The 20,792-nt window shown below is 41.4% G+C and overlaps 1 protein-coding gene across 4 annotated transcripts in view; it reads left to right on the top strand.

The window, feature by feature from the left end:
• Positions 1-15,864, top strand: part of LOC144960143 (protein C-ets-1-like) — a 119,986-nt gene extending 104,122 nt beyond the window's left edge. The window contains exons 5-13 of one of the 4 annotated variants that reach the window (XM_078893129.1): positions 3,573-3,773; positions 5,165-5,257; positions 7,420-7,491; positions 7,726-8,136; positions 8,620-8,778; positions 10,684-10,845; positions 12,596-12,753; positions 13,652-13,770; positions 13,901-15,864. In XM_078893129.1, the coding sequence (XP_078749255.1) occupies positions 3,573-3,773; positions 5,165-5,257; positions 7,420-7,491; positions 7,726-8,136; positions 8,620-8,778; positions 10,684-10,845; positions 12,596-12,753; positions 13,652-13,770; positions 13,901-13,925 (1,400 nt within the window). In that variant the 3' untranslated portion in view covers positions 13,926-15,864. Of the gene's footprint in view, positions 1-3,572; positions 3,774-5,164; positions 5,258-7,419; positions 7,492-7,725; positions 8,137-8,619; positions 8,779-10,683; positions 10,846-12,595; positions 12,754-13,651 lie in introns of all 4 variants that reach the window. The other 3 variants (XM_078893128.1, XM_078893126.1, XM_078893127.1) reach the window with 3 other exon arrangements.
• The last annotated feature ends 4,928 nt before the right edge of the window (positions 15,865-20,792 follow it).

The raw sequence follows: 20,792 nt of genomic DNA, 5'->3' as shown, positions 1-20,792 counted from the left end.
TAACATAATGATGGCTACGACAAAAACCAAATAATGACGTCAAAATGCCAGTCCTTTTGGATTTCAGTGTCAGGCTATAACATAACGATGGCTACGACAAAAACCAAATAATGACGTCAAACTGCCAGTCCTTTTGGATTTCAGTATCAGGCTATAACATAACGATGGCTACGACAAAAACCAAATGATGACGTCAAACTGCCAGTCCTTTTGGATTTCAGTATCAGGCTATAACATAACGATGGCTACGACAAAAACCAAATAATGACGTCAAACTGCCAGTCCTTTTGGATTTCAGTATCAGGCTATAACATAACGATGGCTACGACAAAAACCAAATAATGACGTCAAACTGCCAGTCCTTTTGGATTTCAGTATCAGGCTATAACATAATGATGGCTACGACAAAAACCAAATAATGACGTCAAACTGCCAGTCCTTTTGGATTTCAGTATCAGGCTATAACATAACGATGGCTACGACAAAAACCAAATAATGACGTCAAACTGCCAGTCCTTTTGGATTTCAGTATCAGGCTATAACATAACGATGGCTACGACAAAAACCAAATAATGACGTCAAACTGCCGGTCCTTTTGGATTTCAGTGTCAGGCTATAACATAACGATGGCTACGACAAAAACCAAATGATGACGTCAAACTGCCAGTCCTTTTGGATTTCAGTGCCAGGCTATAACATAACGATGGCTACGACAAAAACCAAATAATGACGTCAAACTGCCAGTCCTTTTGGATTTCAGTATCAGGCTATAACATAACGATGGCTACGACAAAAACCAAATGATGACGTCAAACTGCCAGTCCTTTTGGATTTCAGTGCCAGGCTATAACATAACGATGGCTACGACAAAAACCAAATAATGACGTCAAACTGCCAGTCCTTTTGGATTTCAGTGTCAGGCTATAACATAATGATGGATACGACAAAAACCAAATAATGACGTCAAACTGCCAGTCCTTTTGGATTTCAGTGCCAGGCTATAACATAACGATGGCTACGACAAAAACCAAATAATGACGTCAAACTGCCGGTCCTTTTGGATTTCAGTGTCAGGCTATAACATAACGATGGCTACGACAAAAACCAAATAATGACGTCAAACTGCCAGTCCTTTTGGATTTCAGTATCAGGCTATAACATAACGATGGCTACGACAAAAACCAAATAATGACGTCAAACTGCCAGTCCTTTTGGATTTCAGTATCAGGCTATAACATAACGATGGCTACGACAAAAACCAAATAATGACGTCAAACTGCCAGTCCTTTTGGATTTCAGTGTCAGGCTATAACATAACGATGGCTACGACAAAAACCAAATAATGACGTCAAACTGCCAGTCCTTTTGGATTTCAGTGTCAGGCTATAGATAGTATGCAGATGACGTCACTCAGGTCTTTGTTATTGTTTTTTGCCATCCGCGTTTTTGAGTAATGCTCACTGAACTGTATTAACCCGACAATAAACCTTCATGGATACACACAGTTTTGTGTGTTGGTCCGTTATACTTCCGGATGGCAATGTTATGAGCTTCTTAGCCAAGCGCATACTATCTATAACTTTACGATGGCCACGGTTTTATTACCCCCCGCCTCCCCCCCAACGCCCCAACCCAGGGGAAAACAACAACTTGTTGGCATGTAAAGTTTTTTTGGAACACATTTAGTGGATATTGCGCTTTATAAAGTTTATGTTTGTATTTTTGTGTTGGTGTGTGTGTGTGTGTGTGTGTGTGTGTTTATAATATGTGTGTGCGTGCGTGTGTGTAGTATGACGTGTGTGATTTCTGTAATCTTCTCCAGTCCGCCACATCTTCCCTTCCACTTGTTTCTACTGTAAACAACGCAGACGATTCGTCTTCATTTACTCACTTGTAAATTAATTATTGTAAAAAGGTGCGTGACAATTGATTTACGTTTTCCAGACATTTTATTCTTTCATTTCTCTTCTTTTATTTTCTACGGGAAGATCATTGATAATATGAGAGTATATGAATGTGAGTAAAGAGTCTTTTCCAAGGACTCAACTATGCGCCGATCGAGGCTGGAACCCAGGACCTTCCGATCCGAAAGCGAGTGTGATACGACTAGACCATAGAGCCGCACCAAAGAGATATGTAGAGATACAGAATGGGGGATTGGGGGGGGGAGAGAGAGAAAGAAAGAGAGAGAGAGAGAGAGAAAGGGAGAGAGAGAGAGAGAGAGAGAGTTTTACAACCCTTACCCAATATATTATAGACTACGTAACATCAACCCCCCCCCCCCCCCCCGCCCCGCCCAATCCCTTCCACCAATCGTCTGGCACCGTTTTCCAACCCCCCCCCCCCCCCCCCACCCCCAATCCTTCTAGATCCATCCACCTGTCCCCCCGTTGACTAAATAGAACCGGAAGTTTGGAGTTACGTTTCCATAGTACTTGCTCGTCGAGTTGGGATTTCGCTTTTTCTCCTTTATTTCTTTTGATAGAAAAATTCGCTTCATTGTTTTTTTATTATGTCCTTTCCCTTTCCTTTTGATTCCTTTTTACCCTCATTCACCCCACCCGTTCTTCTCTCTCTCTCTCTCTCTCTCTCTCTCTCTCTCTCTCTCTCTCTCTTCTCTTTATATATATATATATCTCTCTCTCTCTGTCTCTCTCTTTCTCTCTCTCTATTTCTCTCTCTCTCTCTCTCTCTCTACCTCCTATCTTATCTCTCTCTATCTCTCTCTATGTCTCTCTCTTTCTCTCTCTTTTTTTCTCTCTCTCTCTCTACCTATCTTATATCTCTCTGTCTCTCTCTCTCTTTCTCTCTCTCTCTCTCTCTCTCTCTTTCTCTCTCTTTCTCTCTCTATTTTTTTCTCTCTCTCTCTACCTATCTTATCTCTCTCTATCTCTCTCTGTCTGTCTCTCTTTCTCTCTCTATTTCTCTCTCTCTCTCTACCTATCTTATCTCTCTCTCTCTCTCTCTCTCTCCGGAAAAAAATAAATTGTAATATTGCCTGACAGGCGTCATGTCTCGTTCTACATGCTACGTGTTGCTGTTAGTCATGGACCCCTTGTAAAGCACATTGAGCACACTTAGTGGATATTGCGCTATATAAAAGCTCAATTTAAAACAAATAAATTTAAATAACGTTTTTTATTTTTCTTCCCCAACACACATCAGTCGTGGAATAGGCTTCAACAGTCGTGACGTCACTTCCCCCGTAATGACGCAGAGTAACTCATTAACTGGTTCTAAACTATCGGAACAATGGCGGACGCCCTGATGAAATATTTCTCCGACGAGCATAAAAGTGAATCCAGAGGAGAAAAACATTATAAATCGGATCATGTTTTGACTTTTACACATGCTGATCACATGACATGTGAAAAAGTTCTAGCCAGCATGAAGAATAAAAAGTACCGATTTTCCTTGTTTAGGACCACGGTGCTGGCCATTACAGGTCACCACCACGTGACATCAGACTATTGAATCCAATTACCTAGCCGACGATATCTTATGATAAATAACGTCTTTCATTTTTTTTCTCTCCCCATTCCCCCCACCCCCAAACTTATCCTGGACACCAGACCCTTTGCAATGGACCCCAACACACATCGGCCAATGGCTGGCTTGGTTCGCCGACGAGTTCTCCCTGGAAGGAATCCAGACGTCCAACTTCCGGCTGCAGGGGAGAGAACTTTGTACCATGACCAAGAAAGACTTTCTGGAGTTGTGTCCCCCGTACGTGGGTGACATTCTGTGGGAGCATCTGGACATCATGAAGAAAGGTGAGCTGGGCTGAGCTGCTTTTATCGGTGTCGTCGTCACAACCACCATACCATCATCACCACCACCACCATCATCATCATCATTACCACCACCACCACCACTATCACCACCACGACCATCATCATCATCATCATCATCATCATCATTACCACCACCACCACCACCACGACCATCATCATCATTACCACCACCACCACCACCACCACGACCATCATCATCAGCATCATTACCACCACCACCACCACCACTACGACCATCATCATCGTCATTACCACCATCACCACCACGACCATCATCATCATCATCAGTTCCACCACCATCACGACCATCATCATCAGCATCATTACCACCACCACCTCCACCACCACTACGACCATCAGCATCATTACCACCACCACCACCACCACCACGACCATCATCATCAGCATCATTACCACCACCACCTCCACCACCACGACCATCATCATCAGCATCATTACCACCACCACCTCCACCACCACCACCATCACCACCACCACCATCATCATCATTATTACCACTATCACCACCACCACCACGATCATCATCATCATCATCATCATCATCATCATCATCATCATCATCATCATCATCATCATCATCATCTTAACTCGTTTTCATGACAAACCACTGATCATTCGCGCATTAAGCATCGCCCAGTGATGAAGATACGCGATAGAAATGTCATGTATTATTATTCCAAGTAATGATGATGATGATGATGATGATGATGATGATGATGATGATGATGATGATGATGATAATGGCGGCGATGACGATGATGATGCAACATTAGGTAACAATGCTGTATCTGTCGAAAAATTGCAATGACGCCTTACAACAGGCGTCATGCCTCGTCCAACAGAATATGAAACTTATTGCTGTTTGCTTGGGACTCCTTGTAAAGCGCCTTTAGCACATTTAGTGGATATCGGGCTCAAAAAAAAGAAGAAGAAGAATGAATTCCTCTGGTGCCGTTATTGAGATGAAGTTGATGTGGTCTTGTGGTATGACACTCGCTTTCGGATCGGAACGTCCTGGGTTCGAGCCTCTCGCTCGGCGCATAGTTGAGTCCTTGGAAAAGGCTCTTTACTCACATTCTCTCACCGTACTCAGGTGTAAAATGAGTAACTGACCGTTAACAGCGTTGTCTCTGTCGGGAATAAAAATTGTATTATCGCCTAACAGGCGTCAAGTCATGTCTCGTTCTACGTGTTAAATGTTGCTGTTGGCCGGAGGAGCACGTTTAGTGGATATTGCGCTATATAAAAGCTCTTTAAAAAAATTCCTCCGATGCCGTTATTGAGATGAAGTTGATGTATGTGTTTGTTTATGTGTTGATTGGTTGTTATTCTTCTATTCCTTTCTTTAGACATGGAGCAAGAGCGAGCCAGACTGTGTAACGCCCCACCCAATTACTCTGAGACCATCTGTGTACCTGACTTTAATGACAGATTCCAGAGGAGTAAGGAACCCTTCGAGCTCATTCATTCATTCATTCATTCATTCATTCATTCATTTATTCATTCATTCATTCATTCATCCATCCACCAATCCATCCATCCATCCACCCAATTACTCTGAAACCATCTGTGTACCTGACTTCAACGACAGATTCCAGAGGAGTAAGGAACCCTCCCAATTCATTCATTCATTCATTTCATTCATCCATCCATCCATCCATCCATCTATCCACCAATCCATCCACCCGTCTATCCATCCATCCATCCATCCATCCATCCATCCATCCATCCATCCATCCATCCATCCATCCATCCACCCACCCAATGACTCTGAAATCATCTGTGTACCTGACTTCAATGACAGATTCCAGAGGAGTAAGGAACCCTCCGAGCTCATTCATTTCATTTATTCATTCATCCATCCATCCATCCATCCACCCATCCGTCTATCCATCCATCCATCCATCCATCCACCCAATTACTCTGAAACCATCTGTGTACCTGACTTCAACGACAGATTCCAGATGAGTAAGGAACCCTTCGAGCTCATTCATTCATTCATTCATTCATTCATTTCATTCATTCATCCATCCATCCATCCATCTATCCACCAATACATCCACCCGTCTACCCATCCATCCATCCATCCATCCACCAATCCATCCATCCATCCATCCATCCACCCAATTACTCTGAAACCATCTGTGTACCTGACTTCAACGACAGATTCCAGAGGAGTAAGGAACCCTTCGAGCTCATTCATTCATTCATTCATTCATCCATCCACCAATCCATCCATCCATCCATCCACCCTCCCGTCTATCCACCCATCCACCAATCCATCCATCCATCCATCCACCCTCCCGTCTATCCACCCATCCACCAATCCATCCATCCATCCATCCATCCATCCATCCACCCAATTACTCTGAGACCATCTGTGTACCTGACTTTAATGACAGATTCCAGAGGAGTTAGGAACCCTCCGAGTTCATTCATTCGTTCATTCATTCATTTTCGTTCGTTCATTCATTCATTCTTTCATTCATTTTCGTTCGTTCATTCATTCATTCTTTCATTCATTCATTCATTTACTAATTCGTTCATTCATTCTTTCATTCACTCATTTTCATTCTTTCATACACTCATTTTCATTCATCCATCCATCCATTCATTCAACATGTCATCCACCCGATGATAATTTTATCCATATCCATCCATCTATCCATCCATCCATCTATCCACCAATCCATCCATCCATCCATCCATCCATCCATCCATCCATCCATCCACCAATCCATCCATCCATCCATCCATCCATCAATCCATCCATCCATCCATCCATCCATCCTCCAATCCATCCATCCACCATCCGTCCATCCATCCACAAACCCATCCTTCCACCATCCATCCATCCATCCATCCACAAACCCATCCACCCATCCATCCATCCATCCATCCATCCATCCATCCATCAATCCATCCATCCATCCATCCATCCATCCATCCACCAACCCATCCATCCACCATCCATCCATCCATCCATCCACCAACCCATCCATCCATCCATCCATCCATCCACCAACCCATCCATCCACCATCCATCCATCCATCCCCCAACCCATCCATCCATCCACCCATCCATCCACCCATCCACCCATCTATCCATCCATCCACCAACCAATCCATCCATCCATCCACCGATCCATCCATCCATCCATCCACCAACCCATCTATCCATCTATCCATCCATCCACCAACCAATCCATCCATCCACCACCCATCCATCCATCCATCCATCCACCAACCCATCCATCCATCCATCCATCCACCAACCCATCCATCCATCCATCCACCGATCCATCCATCCATCCACCAACCCATCCACCCATCTATCCATCCATCCATCCATCCACCAACCAATCCATCCATCCACCACCCATCCATCCATCCATCCACCAACCCATCCATCCATCCATCCATCCATCCACCAACCCATCCATCCATCCATCCACCAACCCATCCATCCATCCATCCACCAACCCATCCATCCATCCATCCATCCACCAACCCATCCATCCACCAACCCATCCATCCATCCACCCATCCACCAACCCATCCATCCATCCATCAATCTTAACCACGTTCCTATCTACCCTTCCAGGTTATTCCAGTGCCTCCGACCAGAGCATGTCCTCTGCCATTACCGGTGGTATCTGTACACCCTTTATGGAAAGTGAGTAAACACATCAGTTTTAACTCTTTGTAACTAGATCTATCTATCTATCTATCTATCTATCTATCTATCTATCTATCTATCTATCTATCTATCTATCTATCTATCTATCTATCTATCTATCTATCTATCTATCTATCTATCTGTCTGTCTGTCTGTCTGTCTGTCTGTCTGTCTGTCTGTCTGTCTGTCTGTCTGTCTGTCTATCTATAACTTATTTATTTATCTCCCTAGGTCCTTTTGTGTTCTCTGACGCTATGCAGAGCTACGTGGATCTCCAGCCGTCTAGTGATACGAATAGTAACAACAACAACAACAACAACAACAACAACAACAACAACAACAACAAAAGTGACACCACGAGTAGGTGCGATGAGAGGAGAAGCACCCCCACCCACCCGCTCAACAGCAGTATCATTTCCCCCTCGTCGACCGCTCCTTCTCCGTGCCCACTCAACAACAACAACAACAACAACAACAGCAGCAATAATAACAACAACAACAACAACAATAATAACAACAGTAGTAATGGTGGTGGTGGTAGCGCTGGCTATGAAGAGAAAGGGGATGGATATAGCAGGTTGTTGGACTCGAACAGTAACAGTTATTACGACTTGTCTGGGAATGACTTTAAACCACAGATGGGTAAGTTGTGTGGATTGTCATTGTCATCGTCGTCGTCGTTTTCATCATCATCATCATCATCATCATCATCATCATCATCATCATCGCCGTTGTCATCTTCATTATCATCATCACCATCATCATCACCACCACCATGATGATAATCATCATCATCATCAACATCACCATCATCATCATCATCATCATCATCATCATCATCATCATCATCATCGCCGTTGTCATCTTCATCATCATCTTCATTATCATCATCACCATCATCATCACCACCACCATGATGATAATCATCATCATCAACATCAACATCACCATCATCATCATCATCATCATCATCATCATCATCATCATCATCATCATCTTCATCAACAACAACAACATCATCATCATAATCATCATCATCATCATCATCACCATCATCATTTTAACCACCACCACTAATTCCATCCAACCATACCCCCCCCCCCCCCCCCACACCTTCTCCTCCAGATTTCCTGAGAGAACCCCCAAGCTCCACCACCCACTCGGAGCATTTCTTCGACACCCCGGGGGCGCCCATCAGCTCTCACCCACCTCCACCACCATTCCACCCCCAACCCCCACACACCATCAAACGAGAGATGTCCTGGCCTGGCCCCGAATATCCCAGTAAGTCTTTTGGTCTTTCCCCGCACTCATATCAGATGTAAAACGAGTACCTGGCCTTTATCAGTGTTGTGTCTGTCACAAAATATTTGTATTATCAACAGGCGTTATGTCTCGTGCTACATGTTACATGTTGCTGTTGTTGAAGGAACCCTTGAATCATATACCTATGATGTTTGCATGGGTGTACGATCCGATAGTGATGTCGTTTCTTCTTCTCTTTACTAGCCTATCCTGCTTCTTTGGTTTGTGATTGTATTTTTGACAGGGGATATTTTTTTTTTCTGTAAATCTTCTGCCTGTTTGTTCTTGGTTATTTATAATTTAGCTTATGATATCTTTAGGTTATGATTTTGATTGACATTTGTACTATTTTTGTTAGATTGCTTGTTTTTTTGTTTCAGCGGTCTCTCATATAACCTCAATTGTGTTGGAAGAGACCTAAAGCAACAAACAAACAAAAAAAGGACCTCTTGTAAAGCGCTTTGAGCACGTTTAGTGGATATTGCGCTATATAAAAGCTCAAGTTTTTAATTGACAACAATGAGCCCTATAACAATTTGGGTAATCAGAACTGTAAAAGAAGTAAAAGTCTGTTGTTTTCATCATTGTCATTGCCTTTTTCACCCCGGGTCAGGGTATAGGCCACAGACAAACAGTTTCCATCCTTCTCTATCATCATCATTGCCTTTTTCACCCTGGGTCAGGGTATAGGCCACAGACAAACAGTTTCCATCCTTCTCTATCATCATCATTGCCTTTTTCACCCTGGGTCAGGGCATAGGCCACAGACAAACAGTTTCCATCCTTCTCTATCATCATCATTGCCTTTTTCACCCTGGGTCAGGGGATAGGCCACAGACAAACAGTTTCCATCCTTCTCTATCCCGAGCTAACTTTTTAATCTCATTCCAGGTCCTACCACTTCTCTGTTATATCAGCTTCTTTAATTCTTCTCCATGTTCCTCGTGGTCTTCTCCTTGATCTTCTGCCCTGAGGGTTCCAGTCCAATACTTTCTTTGTAATAGTGGAGTCATTCTTTCTGAGCGTGTGTCCAATCCACCTCCATCATCTTCTTCCTGTTTCCTCTCCCACTGTTGTTTTACCCAGTATGTGCCTTGCATGCCATTTTCTAAGAAACTGATTCCAACTTGCACCAACGCACCACAGTGGTGATCACACCCTTCAATGGGCATGGTCTATATTACATTTCCATGTGCTCGAGGTCATTGGTCACATTGGAATATGTGCTCAAAGTCAAAGTGACCCGCATAGTGAAACGTGTTCACAGTTTTTTTTAAATATCTAACATCATGATTGGTCATTTGATTCAGCTTGACACACGGGAATGTTTACAACATTTGTAAACAAAGGAGCGTGTTTACATTTTAAAAGAAATATCCAATCGTTGGACAGTAACAAATCATGTGATTGATGACTTGGTTGGACGAAAACATGAATATAGATATCTCCCATTGAACTTCTCTTCGCGCATTGGCACAGGGCAGGGCACACACAGGGACACACGTTTATAGATAGAACGAGGATGACCTCACTCAGGCCTTTGTTATTATTTTTTGCCATCCGCGTTTGTGAGTACTTCTCACTAAACCATATTAACCTGACTATAAACGTTCATGGTTACACACGGTTTTGTGTGATGATCCGTTATACTTCCGGATGGCAATGTAATGAGCTTCTTAGCCAAGCGCATACTATCTATAATAGTCTGGTTAATACAGTTTAGTGAGAATTACTCATAAACGCGGGTGGGGGAAAAAAAAACAAAATAAAACAAAAACTGGAGTGACGTCAAAACGTCATTCTATATATAGATTGCACTCACATTACTCGGGACAACAAACCCTCAATTCTTATTTTATGGTTTCACCCAAAATCCTCCCCCAGACGAGTCCTGTGAGAACTGGTTGACCCCTGACTTCCGGGCGCCCCTTCCTGGAGCCCCCGCGCCCTGCCATAGACTACCCACCCCGTCTCCGGACGGGTCACCTTCCTGTGACCCCATGGGCAAGCCGATCATCCAGGCCGCTGTCCTTGCTGGTTACTCTGGTAAGTTACGTAGCAGGAATCGTCCATAGCGGGCAGGGGGGTCCATACTGTGTTTTCTATTGTGCCTTGCGGCTATGTGGTCTTGTGGTGTGACACTCGCTTTTGGATCGGAAAGTCCTGGGTTCGAGCCTCGCTCGGCACATAATTGAGTCCTTGGAAAAGGCTCTTTACTCACATTCTCTCACCGTACTCAGGTGTAAAATGAGTAACTGGCCGTTAACAGCGTTGTCTCTGTCCGAAAAATTATAATATCGCCTAACAGGCGTTATGTCCCGTCCTACATGTTAAGTGTTGCTGTTGGCCGGGGAGCCCTTGTAAAGCGCTTTGAGAACGTTTAGGGGATAATGCGCTAGATAAAAGCTCAATTATCCCCATGTATCTGTTTTCCAACTTGCTTTCTGTCATTGTCTTGGAATGAGATTTCTTGGTTTTGTCCTGGCCCTGGCCGGATACCCTGGCTGAGAGGGAAACAGTCAAATGTATAGTTAGTTGTGGGAGTTGATATTTTTCCCCCCTTCTAAATCATCTCTCTGTTATGCACTGTGTTATGTTTTGTTTACATATTATATTATATGATTTGTAAACATTTGAGTATATTGCTCTTAGACCGGACCTGAACTTGTGGTGATCTCAAGTATGAAGTACTTTGATAGTGTGTTCTTGGTGATCTCAAACGAAGTACTTTGATAGTGTGTTCTTCGAATTTACGTCTGTTTCTTATTTGAACCAATTCCCCTTTTTCTTACCTTTTCTTTGATGCTTTAATTGTAATTCTAGAACTTTTTTCTATCCCATTTTCTTCCTTTTTTACTGGCGCTGATATAAACTTAATGTGTTGCAGTCGCCGAAAAACCATTAAAAACAAACAATTCAATTCAATTTTTGTCTTTATTAAGTTACTTAGATTAATTTGTCCTATTTTCAAATGTTATTCATTGTCCAAACAGAAAATTCTTCTGTACCACGTGGCCCAGAGGGGCGGGGCTTGGGTGAGTTCCCGCCATTGCAGCATGGCTATAAATAAATACACACGTCATTCGTAGCGGCGATGACGATTGGCTCACGTAGATACACGTCACTGTTCTCGCATACGTTATGCATGTTCACGTCACCAATTGATAGTTGTTCAGTTTTGTTGCCACCCTATATATATAAGTAAATAATATAAATTCGTCTTTATGTTCACTGCCTGCCGGAATCAATCGCAATCAAAAGGTTTTACTCTGTGCACCATATCTATCTATCTATCCATCCATCCATCCATCCATCCATCCATCCATCCATCCATCCATCCATCCATCCATCCATCCATCCATCCATCCATCCATCCATCCATCCATCCATCCATCCATCCATCCATCCATCCATCCATCCATCCATCCATCCATCCACCCATTCATCCATCCATCCACCCATTCATCCATCCATCCATCCATCCATCCATCCATCCTTGTATCCACCCATTCATCCATGTATCCATCAATTCATCAATTAATTCATCCATCAATTCATCCATTAATTCATCCATCAATCCATCCACCCATTGATTCATCCACTCACCTACAGACGCACCCACACACCCACCAACTTATCCATTCATCTATCCATTAATCCGTCCATCCATCCACCCATCCACCCATCTATCCATCTATCCGTCCATCCATCCACCCACTTATCCTCAAACGGGTCCACTACTATCCATCCATCCACCCACCCACCCTCCCTCTAACGCTTCTGATCACCCTTCCAGGGAGCGGCCCCATCCAACTGTGGCAGTTCCTCCTAGAGCAACTGACAGACAAGACGTGCCAACACTTCATCTCCTGGACAGGCGACGGCTGGGAGTTCAAACTCTCTGACCCAGACGAGGTGGCAAGGAGGTGGGGCATCAGGAAAAACAAACCCAAGGTACGTAATCCAAAGAAAGTTTTCCCAAGGCAGTTGTAGACTACGCCAGGTCGCACGGAGGTGTAGGAAATTCAAAGGGACAATTTACTGGTAGTTATTATTATTATTATTATTATTATTATTATTATTATTATTATTATTATTATTATTATTATTATTATTATTATTATTATTATATTATTATCATCATCATCATCATCATCATCATCATTATTATTATTATTATTATTATTATTATTATTATTATTATTATTATTATTATTATTATTATTATTATTATTATTATTATTATTATTATTATTTTAATTCCATTTATTCATCCCAGAGTGGAAATTTGTCTTTAGGGTGGGTTGATGGTCTATTCCAACGAAGACTAGAAAAACCCTGGCGTCAGCCGCAGTGCAGCGCCGCAAATTGAGCTAGGGCGATGTTACTAGCTCAAGGCCACACAGCACAGCAGCAGATGATCGAACTCGGTACCTTTCGGATACGAAGCAAAGACCTTACCACTGAGCCACACTGCCGCTTCATATTGGATATTTTTGTGCATAAATTTTGACCTCCCAACACCATTTTTGTTTTTGTTTTAACTCTCTCGTTACCAACCATAGGAAAATCCTCACATTCGTTACGATAAAACCAACCTTTTACTTATTCAGGTTTCTATTGTACATCATACCATTTAAAGAAAATGAACAGCGTGTTGTAGAGCATATTTTACACAAGAAACTGTGTATGGCAAGAACTTTACTGCTATTGTGTCGGAGTGATAAAGAATCTAATTTGTGTTGACGTTTCGGGGAAAATCCTGAAAATGGCTGGTAAGGAGAGGGTTAAAGAGTTGGTGTATCTGATTATTTGTCTTCATCTGATATCGTTGCCTTCCTGTTTGTTACAGATGAACTACGAGAAGCTGAGTCGTGGTCTTCGCTATTACTACGACAAGAACATCATTCACAAGACGGCAGGCAAGAGATACGTCTACAGGTTCGTCTGTGACCTCCAGCATCTTCTAGGGTACACGCCAGAGGAACTGTTTGAGGCTTGTCAGATTACACCCCAGAAAGACAAGGAAGATGAGTGAGGAATGGATGATATACACAGATGGGTGGGTGGTGGATGGATGGATGGATGCAGCATCTTCTAGGGTACACGCCAGAGGAACTGTTTGAGGCTTGTCAGATTACACCCCAGAAAGACAAGGAAGATGAGTGAGGAATGGATGATATACACAGATGGGTGGGTGGGTTGATGGATGGATGGATGGATGGATGGATGGGTTGATAGGTGGATGGATGAATGAATAAGAGGATGGATGGATGGAGATAAAGGGTAGCAAACAATTTCTATTGTCCCATTTCCACACTATAGAAACAAAGAAAATCTCCGGCTCCATGACTCCAATTTCTCCAAAAGACTACATAATATATTCTGGCCTGAATGAAATTATTATTATTATTATTATTTTTTTTTTTTAATTTGTTTTTGTTTTGTTTTGTTTTTCTTTCAGATTTTGGTTTATATATAGTAAATTTCAACGCGTCTTTAAATATTGCATAAGGGATGATGTGGTTGTCGTTAGTCTACGACAGACAGTCGAGATGCTAAATTTATTTGAACAGCTGATCACAGTCATTGATTGTATAATGCTGCCAGATTATTTTTGGCCAGAAATGCCAAATATGTCGTAGAAAAATGCCAAGTTGACGGTCTGTAAAATGTAGGGTGTGTTTTAATGAAGCAGCACGCCTTTTTTATCGGCTAAAATAAAATACCATCTTAAAGTTGAGATCACTCTTTATTTTATTTTTCACGCAGCCGCGATAATTTTTCATTGTCTTACTGGTTTAGGGTCATTGCTAAGTTTTAAAGAAGGAAGTTTTAACTTTTAAGTGATTTTTAATGAAATGCAAAGACAGAAAAAAAACCCATTAGTCAAACGGCATCCCAAGAACGTCAAATATATATTTTTAAAAAGGTTTGGCATTAAATTGGCCAATCTGTCAACCGTTGTCGTATACAAGATAATATTATATCAGAAATGTGCAAGAGATTATTAAGAACCAAAAGAATGTTTTGATTATCACACATTCTTAAACTAGGCAAACTGCGCATGCGTCATGCGTGTTTTTTCTTGCGTCATCGTTACCTTCAGATTTTTAAGCAGATGCCATGCATGCCTTATTACGCATGCGCACATACACTCAATGCAGCACACACGTACATACACACACACACACAAACACACACACATGACAAATAAGAATTAATCAATTCAAAAAAAAAAATTGACTCATTGAATTTATCATACCATCCCATTTTAAAAAATTGAAATCGGAATTCATTTCCTACCCGTTTTCTTATGTGTGTGTGTGTGTGTGTGTGTGTGTGTGTGTGTGTGTGCGCGCGCGTGTGTGTGTGTGTGTGTGTGTTTGTTGATTAAATCCTTACACACCGTGTCCATTACTTTAATCACGTGATCTCAATCAGAGAATTGAAGAAGAAAGAACTACACATTTATACCTTTTTAAAAAAAGAGTTACCACTTCAAACTGTGTCAACGTGACATGACGTCACATTCACTATGAAAATAATATTATGTGTATTTTGTTGTACATATAACGCGCGTGCGTGTGTGTGTGTGTGTGTGTGTGTGTGTGTGTGTGTGTGTGTGTGTTACGAATGTTATAAATTGCTATGAGAATTATTTCAGGAGACACACACACAGACACACACACACACACTAACGTGGCCATTCACGCCAAGCAAGAGGAAATAAACAACACACTATGGAGTTACCCCCCCCCCTTCCCCTCCCCCCTCTCTCTCCCTCTCTCTCCATGTAAATAGACCAAGAAGAATAAATGTGTACAATATAATATTATAATAGGTCGCCCACCGTGTCAATTCGGTGATATGTCAACATGAACCGGATACTGACAAAACAAATTTGATTTTTTGGGGATGTTTTTTTTTCTTGTATTTTTCTTTCATGCTTTGTCTGGCACCTTTCATACACACTTGTTCAGACCTTTATCTTACACCAGTGCCTGCTCCTTAATTCTCTTCTTCTCATCTATTTTTAGAATTTCCCCCAAAATTCACACCCACCCAGCACAAAAATATACTTTTTTTTACTCAAACAAAAAGTACCAAATGAGCTCTACAAGACAATGTTTAGTATTTATAGCTGTAATCAAAACATTTCTTTAGATTTCGTGATGTACAAGAGAAATCAGAATGAGAAAATTGTTGGCTGCATCGTAACGAATGTGACGATTTTCCTATGGCTGGTATGGAGAGGGTTAAGTTCTTAATTTGACAAATCATACTTCCTTACTTCTGTCTCGAGTCTTGTGTTTCTCTCAGTGTTTGTTTTCAATAGGCTTCAAAAGTCATGACGTCACTTCCGTCGTATTGACGCATAGTAACTTAGTACCTGGTTATAAACTATCGGAACAATGGCGGACGCCCTTATGAAATAATTCTCCGACGAGCATAAAAGTGTATCCAGAGGAGAAAAAACATTTATAAATCTGATCATGTTTTGACTTTTATGCAATCTGTCACGTGACATGTGAAGAAAGTTCTAGCCAGCATGAAGAATTGGAAAAAAGTACCGATTTTCTTTGTTTAGAACCAAGCTGCTGTTTCTGGGCGGATGTGACATCATCAGACTATTGAATCCTAGTCTAATCCGATTCGCCTCCATCCAAATACATGACACCGAATTGAGGCGATGACGTCACGGATTTAATATCGTCGCGCCTATCGATTTTATTTTTTAAAATGGAAAATAAAGAATCCCGATTTATTAATGATTTATATGATATCGATATTGATAATGAATGTTGAAAATGATGATTATTGATATTGTGTAACGTTGGAATATAATGCGTTCATGTTATGATTTGATTATCTCGCTGTCGCCATTATGTACAGGATTTGGTAGTTGTTGTATGTTATGTATAACAACATGGTATCTTGGCTGTACTCTTGATTGTTGTTGTTGTTGTTATTATTCAAATTATTATTATTATTATTATTATTATTATTATTATTATTATTATTATTATTATTATTATTATTATTATTATTATTATTATTATTATTATTATTATTATTATTATTATTATGACCTAACTATTTGTAAAGACAGTTGTTCATCTCTCTCTCTCTCTCTCTCTCTCTCTCTCTCTCTCTCTCTCTCTCTCTCTCTCTCTCTCTCTCTCTCTCTCTCTCTCTCTCTCTCTCTCTCCCTCTTCCCCCCCTCCCCCCCCTCTCTCCTTCTCTCTCTGTATGTGTGTGTGTCTAATTTAAAATACACAGACTATTCCAACAGCCTTCACCTTTTAATTCCCAATCCTTAGAACAACTGGATAGGGACAGAAAGAGACAAGACAACTAATATATAATTATGCAATGCTGATGGTTTTCCTCGGATCCGCGGAAATCCGCGATTTTTGAATCTAGAGGAGGAATTTCCTCTTTTTTAAAAAGTTATATTTCCTTCAATCAAATGCACTGGCAGTGAGAGAGTTGATGTGTGGTGGAACAAATAGGTGACAGTTACCCACTCTCTAGAAGGTAGCTAGAGTATCAATGATAGTTTATCATCTCAATTGCTCTAAAAATGTGTGTATGTGTGTGTGTGGGGGGGGGGGGGGGGGGGGGGGGGGGGGATGAATGCTGTAAAAATAATGGGGCTTAAAGGCAATCATTCAAAATTTTCCTCCCTTTTCAGTTTTTGGCACCATCAGCACTGATTATGACAGTTTAACAAAAAAGCACTCAAAATTATAACAAACACATACAAGCACCGCCTCCTGTTTCCCACAGGGTTGTGTTTTATGTGTACGTGCGAGAGATAAGGCCCTAAATTTGATTCCCCTTCTCCTCCGATTTCAACTCCCACGTGGTACTCGTAAAACACTCACACCAGGCAATGAATTTATAACGAATGACTTCTATGGCCCCAAAACTAAAACAACAGTTAACATTTTTTTTTAAAACCCAAAAACCCAATACCAAACGCCAATGTAAGAAGAGAACTCGAACGCAGGCGAGTAATGAAAACATGAAAATAAGCCAATCTTTGTCAAGAGTGTATTTTTTTTTTTTTTTTTTAAATATATTTTAAAAGACTGGAGCCGTTATTTGATCTTTCCATCCTAGTTTCGGGCCCTTTAACATCTTCACCACCACCACCACCTCCACCACCACGACCATTTCAATTTCGTTCTTTTCACAGTGCCCCCGTTTTCCATTTTCTCTCCAAAAATATTCCAGAACGCTTTTACTTTTACCCATTTCTCTTGTTTCTTCATATCTCTTCAAAAACGTTCAGATTCTCACAGGGCCTACATTTTTGGTGCCAAAATGTCTTTCCGACTTTGATTTTTGTTTCACATTTCTTTCTTTCTTTCTTTCTTTCTTTCTTTCTTTCTTTCTTTCTTTCTTTCTTTCTTTCTTTCTTTCTTTCTTTCCTTCCTTCCTTCCTTCCTTCCTTCATTCCTTCCTTCCTTCCTTCCTTCCTTCCTTCCTTCCTTCCTTCCTTCCTTCCTTCCTTCCTTCCTCCTTCCTTCTTCTTCCTTCCTTCCTTCCTTCCTTCCTTCCTTCCTTCCTTCCTTCCTTCCTTCCTTCCTTCCTTCCTTCCTTCCTTCCTTCCTTCCTTCCTTCCTTCCTTCCTTCCTTCCTTCCTTCCTTCCTTCTTCCTTCCTTCCTTCCTTCCTTCCTTCTTCTTCCTTCCTTCCTTCTTCCTTCCTTCCTTCCTTCCTTCCTTCCTTCCTTTCCTTCCTTCCTTCCTTCCTTCCTTCCTTCCTTCCTTCCTTCTTCCTTCCTTCTCCTTCCTTCCTTCCTTCCTTCCTTCCTTCCTCTTCTTCCTTCTTCCTTCCTTCCTTCCTTCCTTCCTTCCTTCCTTCCTTCCTTCCTTCCTTCCTTCCTTCCTTCCTTCCTTCCTTCCTTCCTTCCTTCCTTCCTTCCTTCCTTCCTTCCTTCCTTCCTTCCTTCCTTCCTTCCTTCCTTCCTTCCTTCCTTCCTTCTTCCTTCCTTCCTTCCTTCCTTCCTTCTTCTTCCTTCCTTCCTTCCTTCCTTCCTTCCTTCTTCCTTCCTTCCTTCCTTCCTTCTTCTTCCTTCCTTCCTTCTTCCTTCCTTCCTTCTTCCTTCCTCCTCTTCCTTCTTCTTCTTCTCTTTTCTCTCCTCCCCCCTTCTCCTTCTCCTTCTTCTTCTTTTTTTTCTTTCTACAATAATATGTCGTATGAGTTCTGTATTAATGGGAGTGAAGTAGGGAAATTTTATTATATAAAATAGATATAAAGATTTCAGAGTTAAGAGTTTGGGTCGAAATGACATGTTGTTCCCTCTCGGGTTAATATTAATATTAAGATTCTATCTTCCTGTCTTAACTCACTCAATCCTAGAGATTTTTGATGCTTTTCAAAATTCAATAGAATGGATCAAAATTCCCACAGGGTTGTGCTTTATGTGTACGTGCGAGAGATAAGGCCCGAAGAAGAAGAAGAAGAAGAAGGAGAAGGAGAAGAAGAGCATGTACATAGGTAGTTTTATTCAACTGCCATTAACTTGTAAAAATTGGAAAACATTAGCTCTGATACTACGCCTATAATCAGTCTCAAAAATGTAATAAATTAAATAGACTTGAGGTTTAAAAGTAAGCTGGGTAAACTACGGATACAGTCGGTGTTCGGGTTGAATGAGTCAAGGTACACTTCATGACGTACAGAGGAATATCATACTCTGTAGAAAACATACTATACGGCCATCGCGATAAGAACATGCAAGATGCCATTTCTGACAGTTACCTTCCTCCTTCCCTCTCTCTCTATTTTTCCTTTTGTTCTTTATTCCCCCCCCCCCCCCCCCCCCCCCCCAGACACCCCCCAGACACTACCACCCCCCCCTCCCCCTTCCAATCTCCATTTTCACAAATTAAGCGTAAGGCATAATAATATTTGTGTGTAGTGATTTTTATCAAAGCGGACATTTTGAAGGTGCATACAGTATTCTTTCTCCGAAGGCCCCAAACATGCCGTGGTATAGAGTTACCAATTTCCGGTGAAACCCCGACTGCAAACTTCAAAAACAATTTATTATATATTATTATGCCAAGAAAAATATCTTAAAACTTTAAAAAGAGAAAGAAAAAGGGAAAATGATTACAAAAAAAAAATTCACAGAGATAATTCTCACCGCCATTATTTTTTTTAAATTATTTTTTTCATCAGAAAAGATTAATTGCATTCTACAGCTCAACCCTCGTACGTTCAGTTCATTCTTTTGAAAATCAAAAAAAAAAAAGAAAAAAGAATTATGATGAAAGGAGTGGGGTGAGGGGGGAGGAGGGGGGGGGGGGATCTCGGAATGAGACGGAAGTGGGCGTGATCTAGATTTAGAGAGAGAGAGAGGAGTGAATGAATAGATGACTGACTGACTGTCAGTCAAGCTACCTTGGCTCCTCCCATTCCATTCCATCATCTTCTGTTTTTTACACATTACAAAACTCCTACCTCCTTTTCTTCCTTCTTCCCATCTTTCTCCATCTCCTTCTCCTCTTCTTTTTTTCTCAAACTTCCACGATTGTCAAAGATTTCAACTTTCACTAAACGAAATGTTTTAAAAATTGATCTTCCTGTTCTTATACTCTATTTTGCTTGCCCCCCCCCCCCCCCCGTTCTCTTCTTCTTCTTCTTCTTCTCTCTCTCTCTCTCTCTCTCTCTCTCTCTCTCTCTCTCTCTCTCTCTCTCTCTCTCTCTCACTCTCCTTGTATTAAAGGACCTTTTACACATTTGTCCTATAAGATTCAATGCTGCCATTTTCATACTGAATGTGACGGGGTGTAGTGGATACTGATAGGGTTTTTGGGGGTTTTATGTTGAAACTTGTTCTTTCTTCTTCTTCACGTAAATCTCTCATGAAATCCTGGGTAGTGTAAATGTTGCTGCTCGAAGCTCGAGGAAGTAAATAATAATGTGAAATTGATTGTAAGCTTCAATTTAATTACAAAAATAGATTAAATGAAC

The sequence above is a fragment of the Berghia stephanieae genome, chromosome 14 (assembly GCF_034508935.2).
Source record: "Berghia stephanieae isolate SIO BIC M18660-M18661 chromosome 14, UCSD_Bste_1.3, whole genome shotgun sequence".
Lineage (NCBI taxonomy): Eukaryota > Metazoa > Mollusca > Gastropoda > Nudibranchia > Aeolidiidae > Berghia > Berghia stephanieae.
Note: the sequence above shows the minus strand (reverse complement) of the source record. Positions and strands in the feature narration are given on the sequence as shown.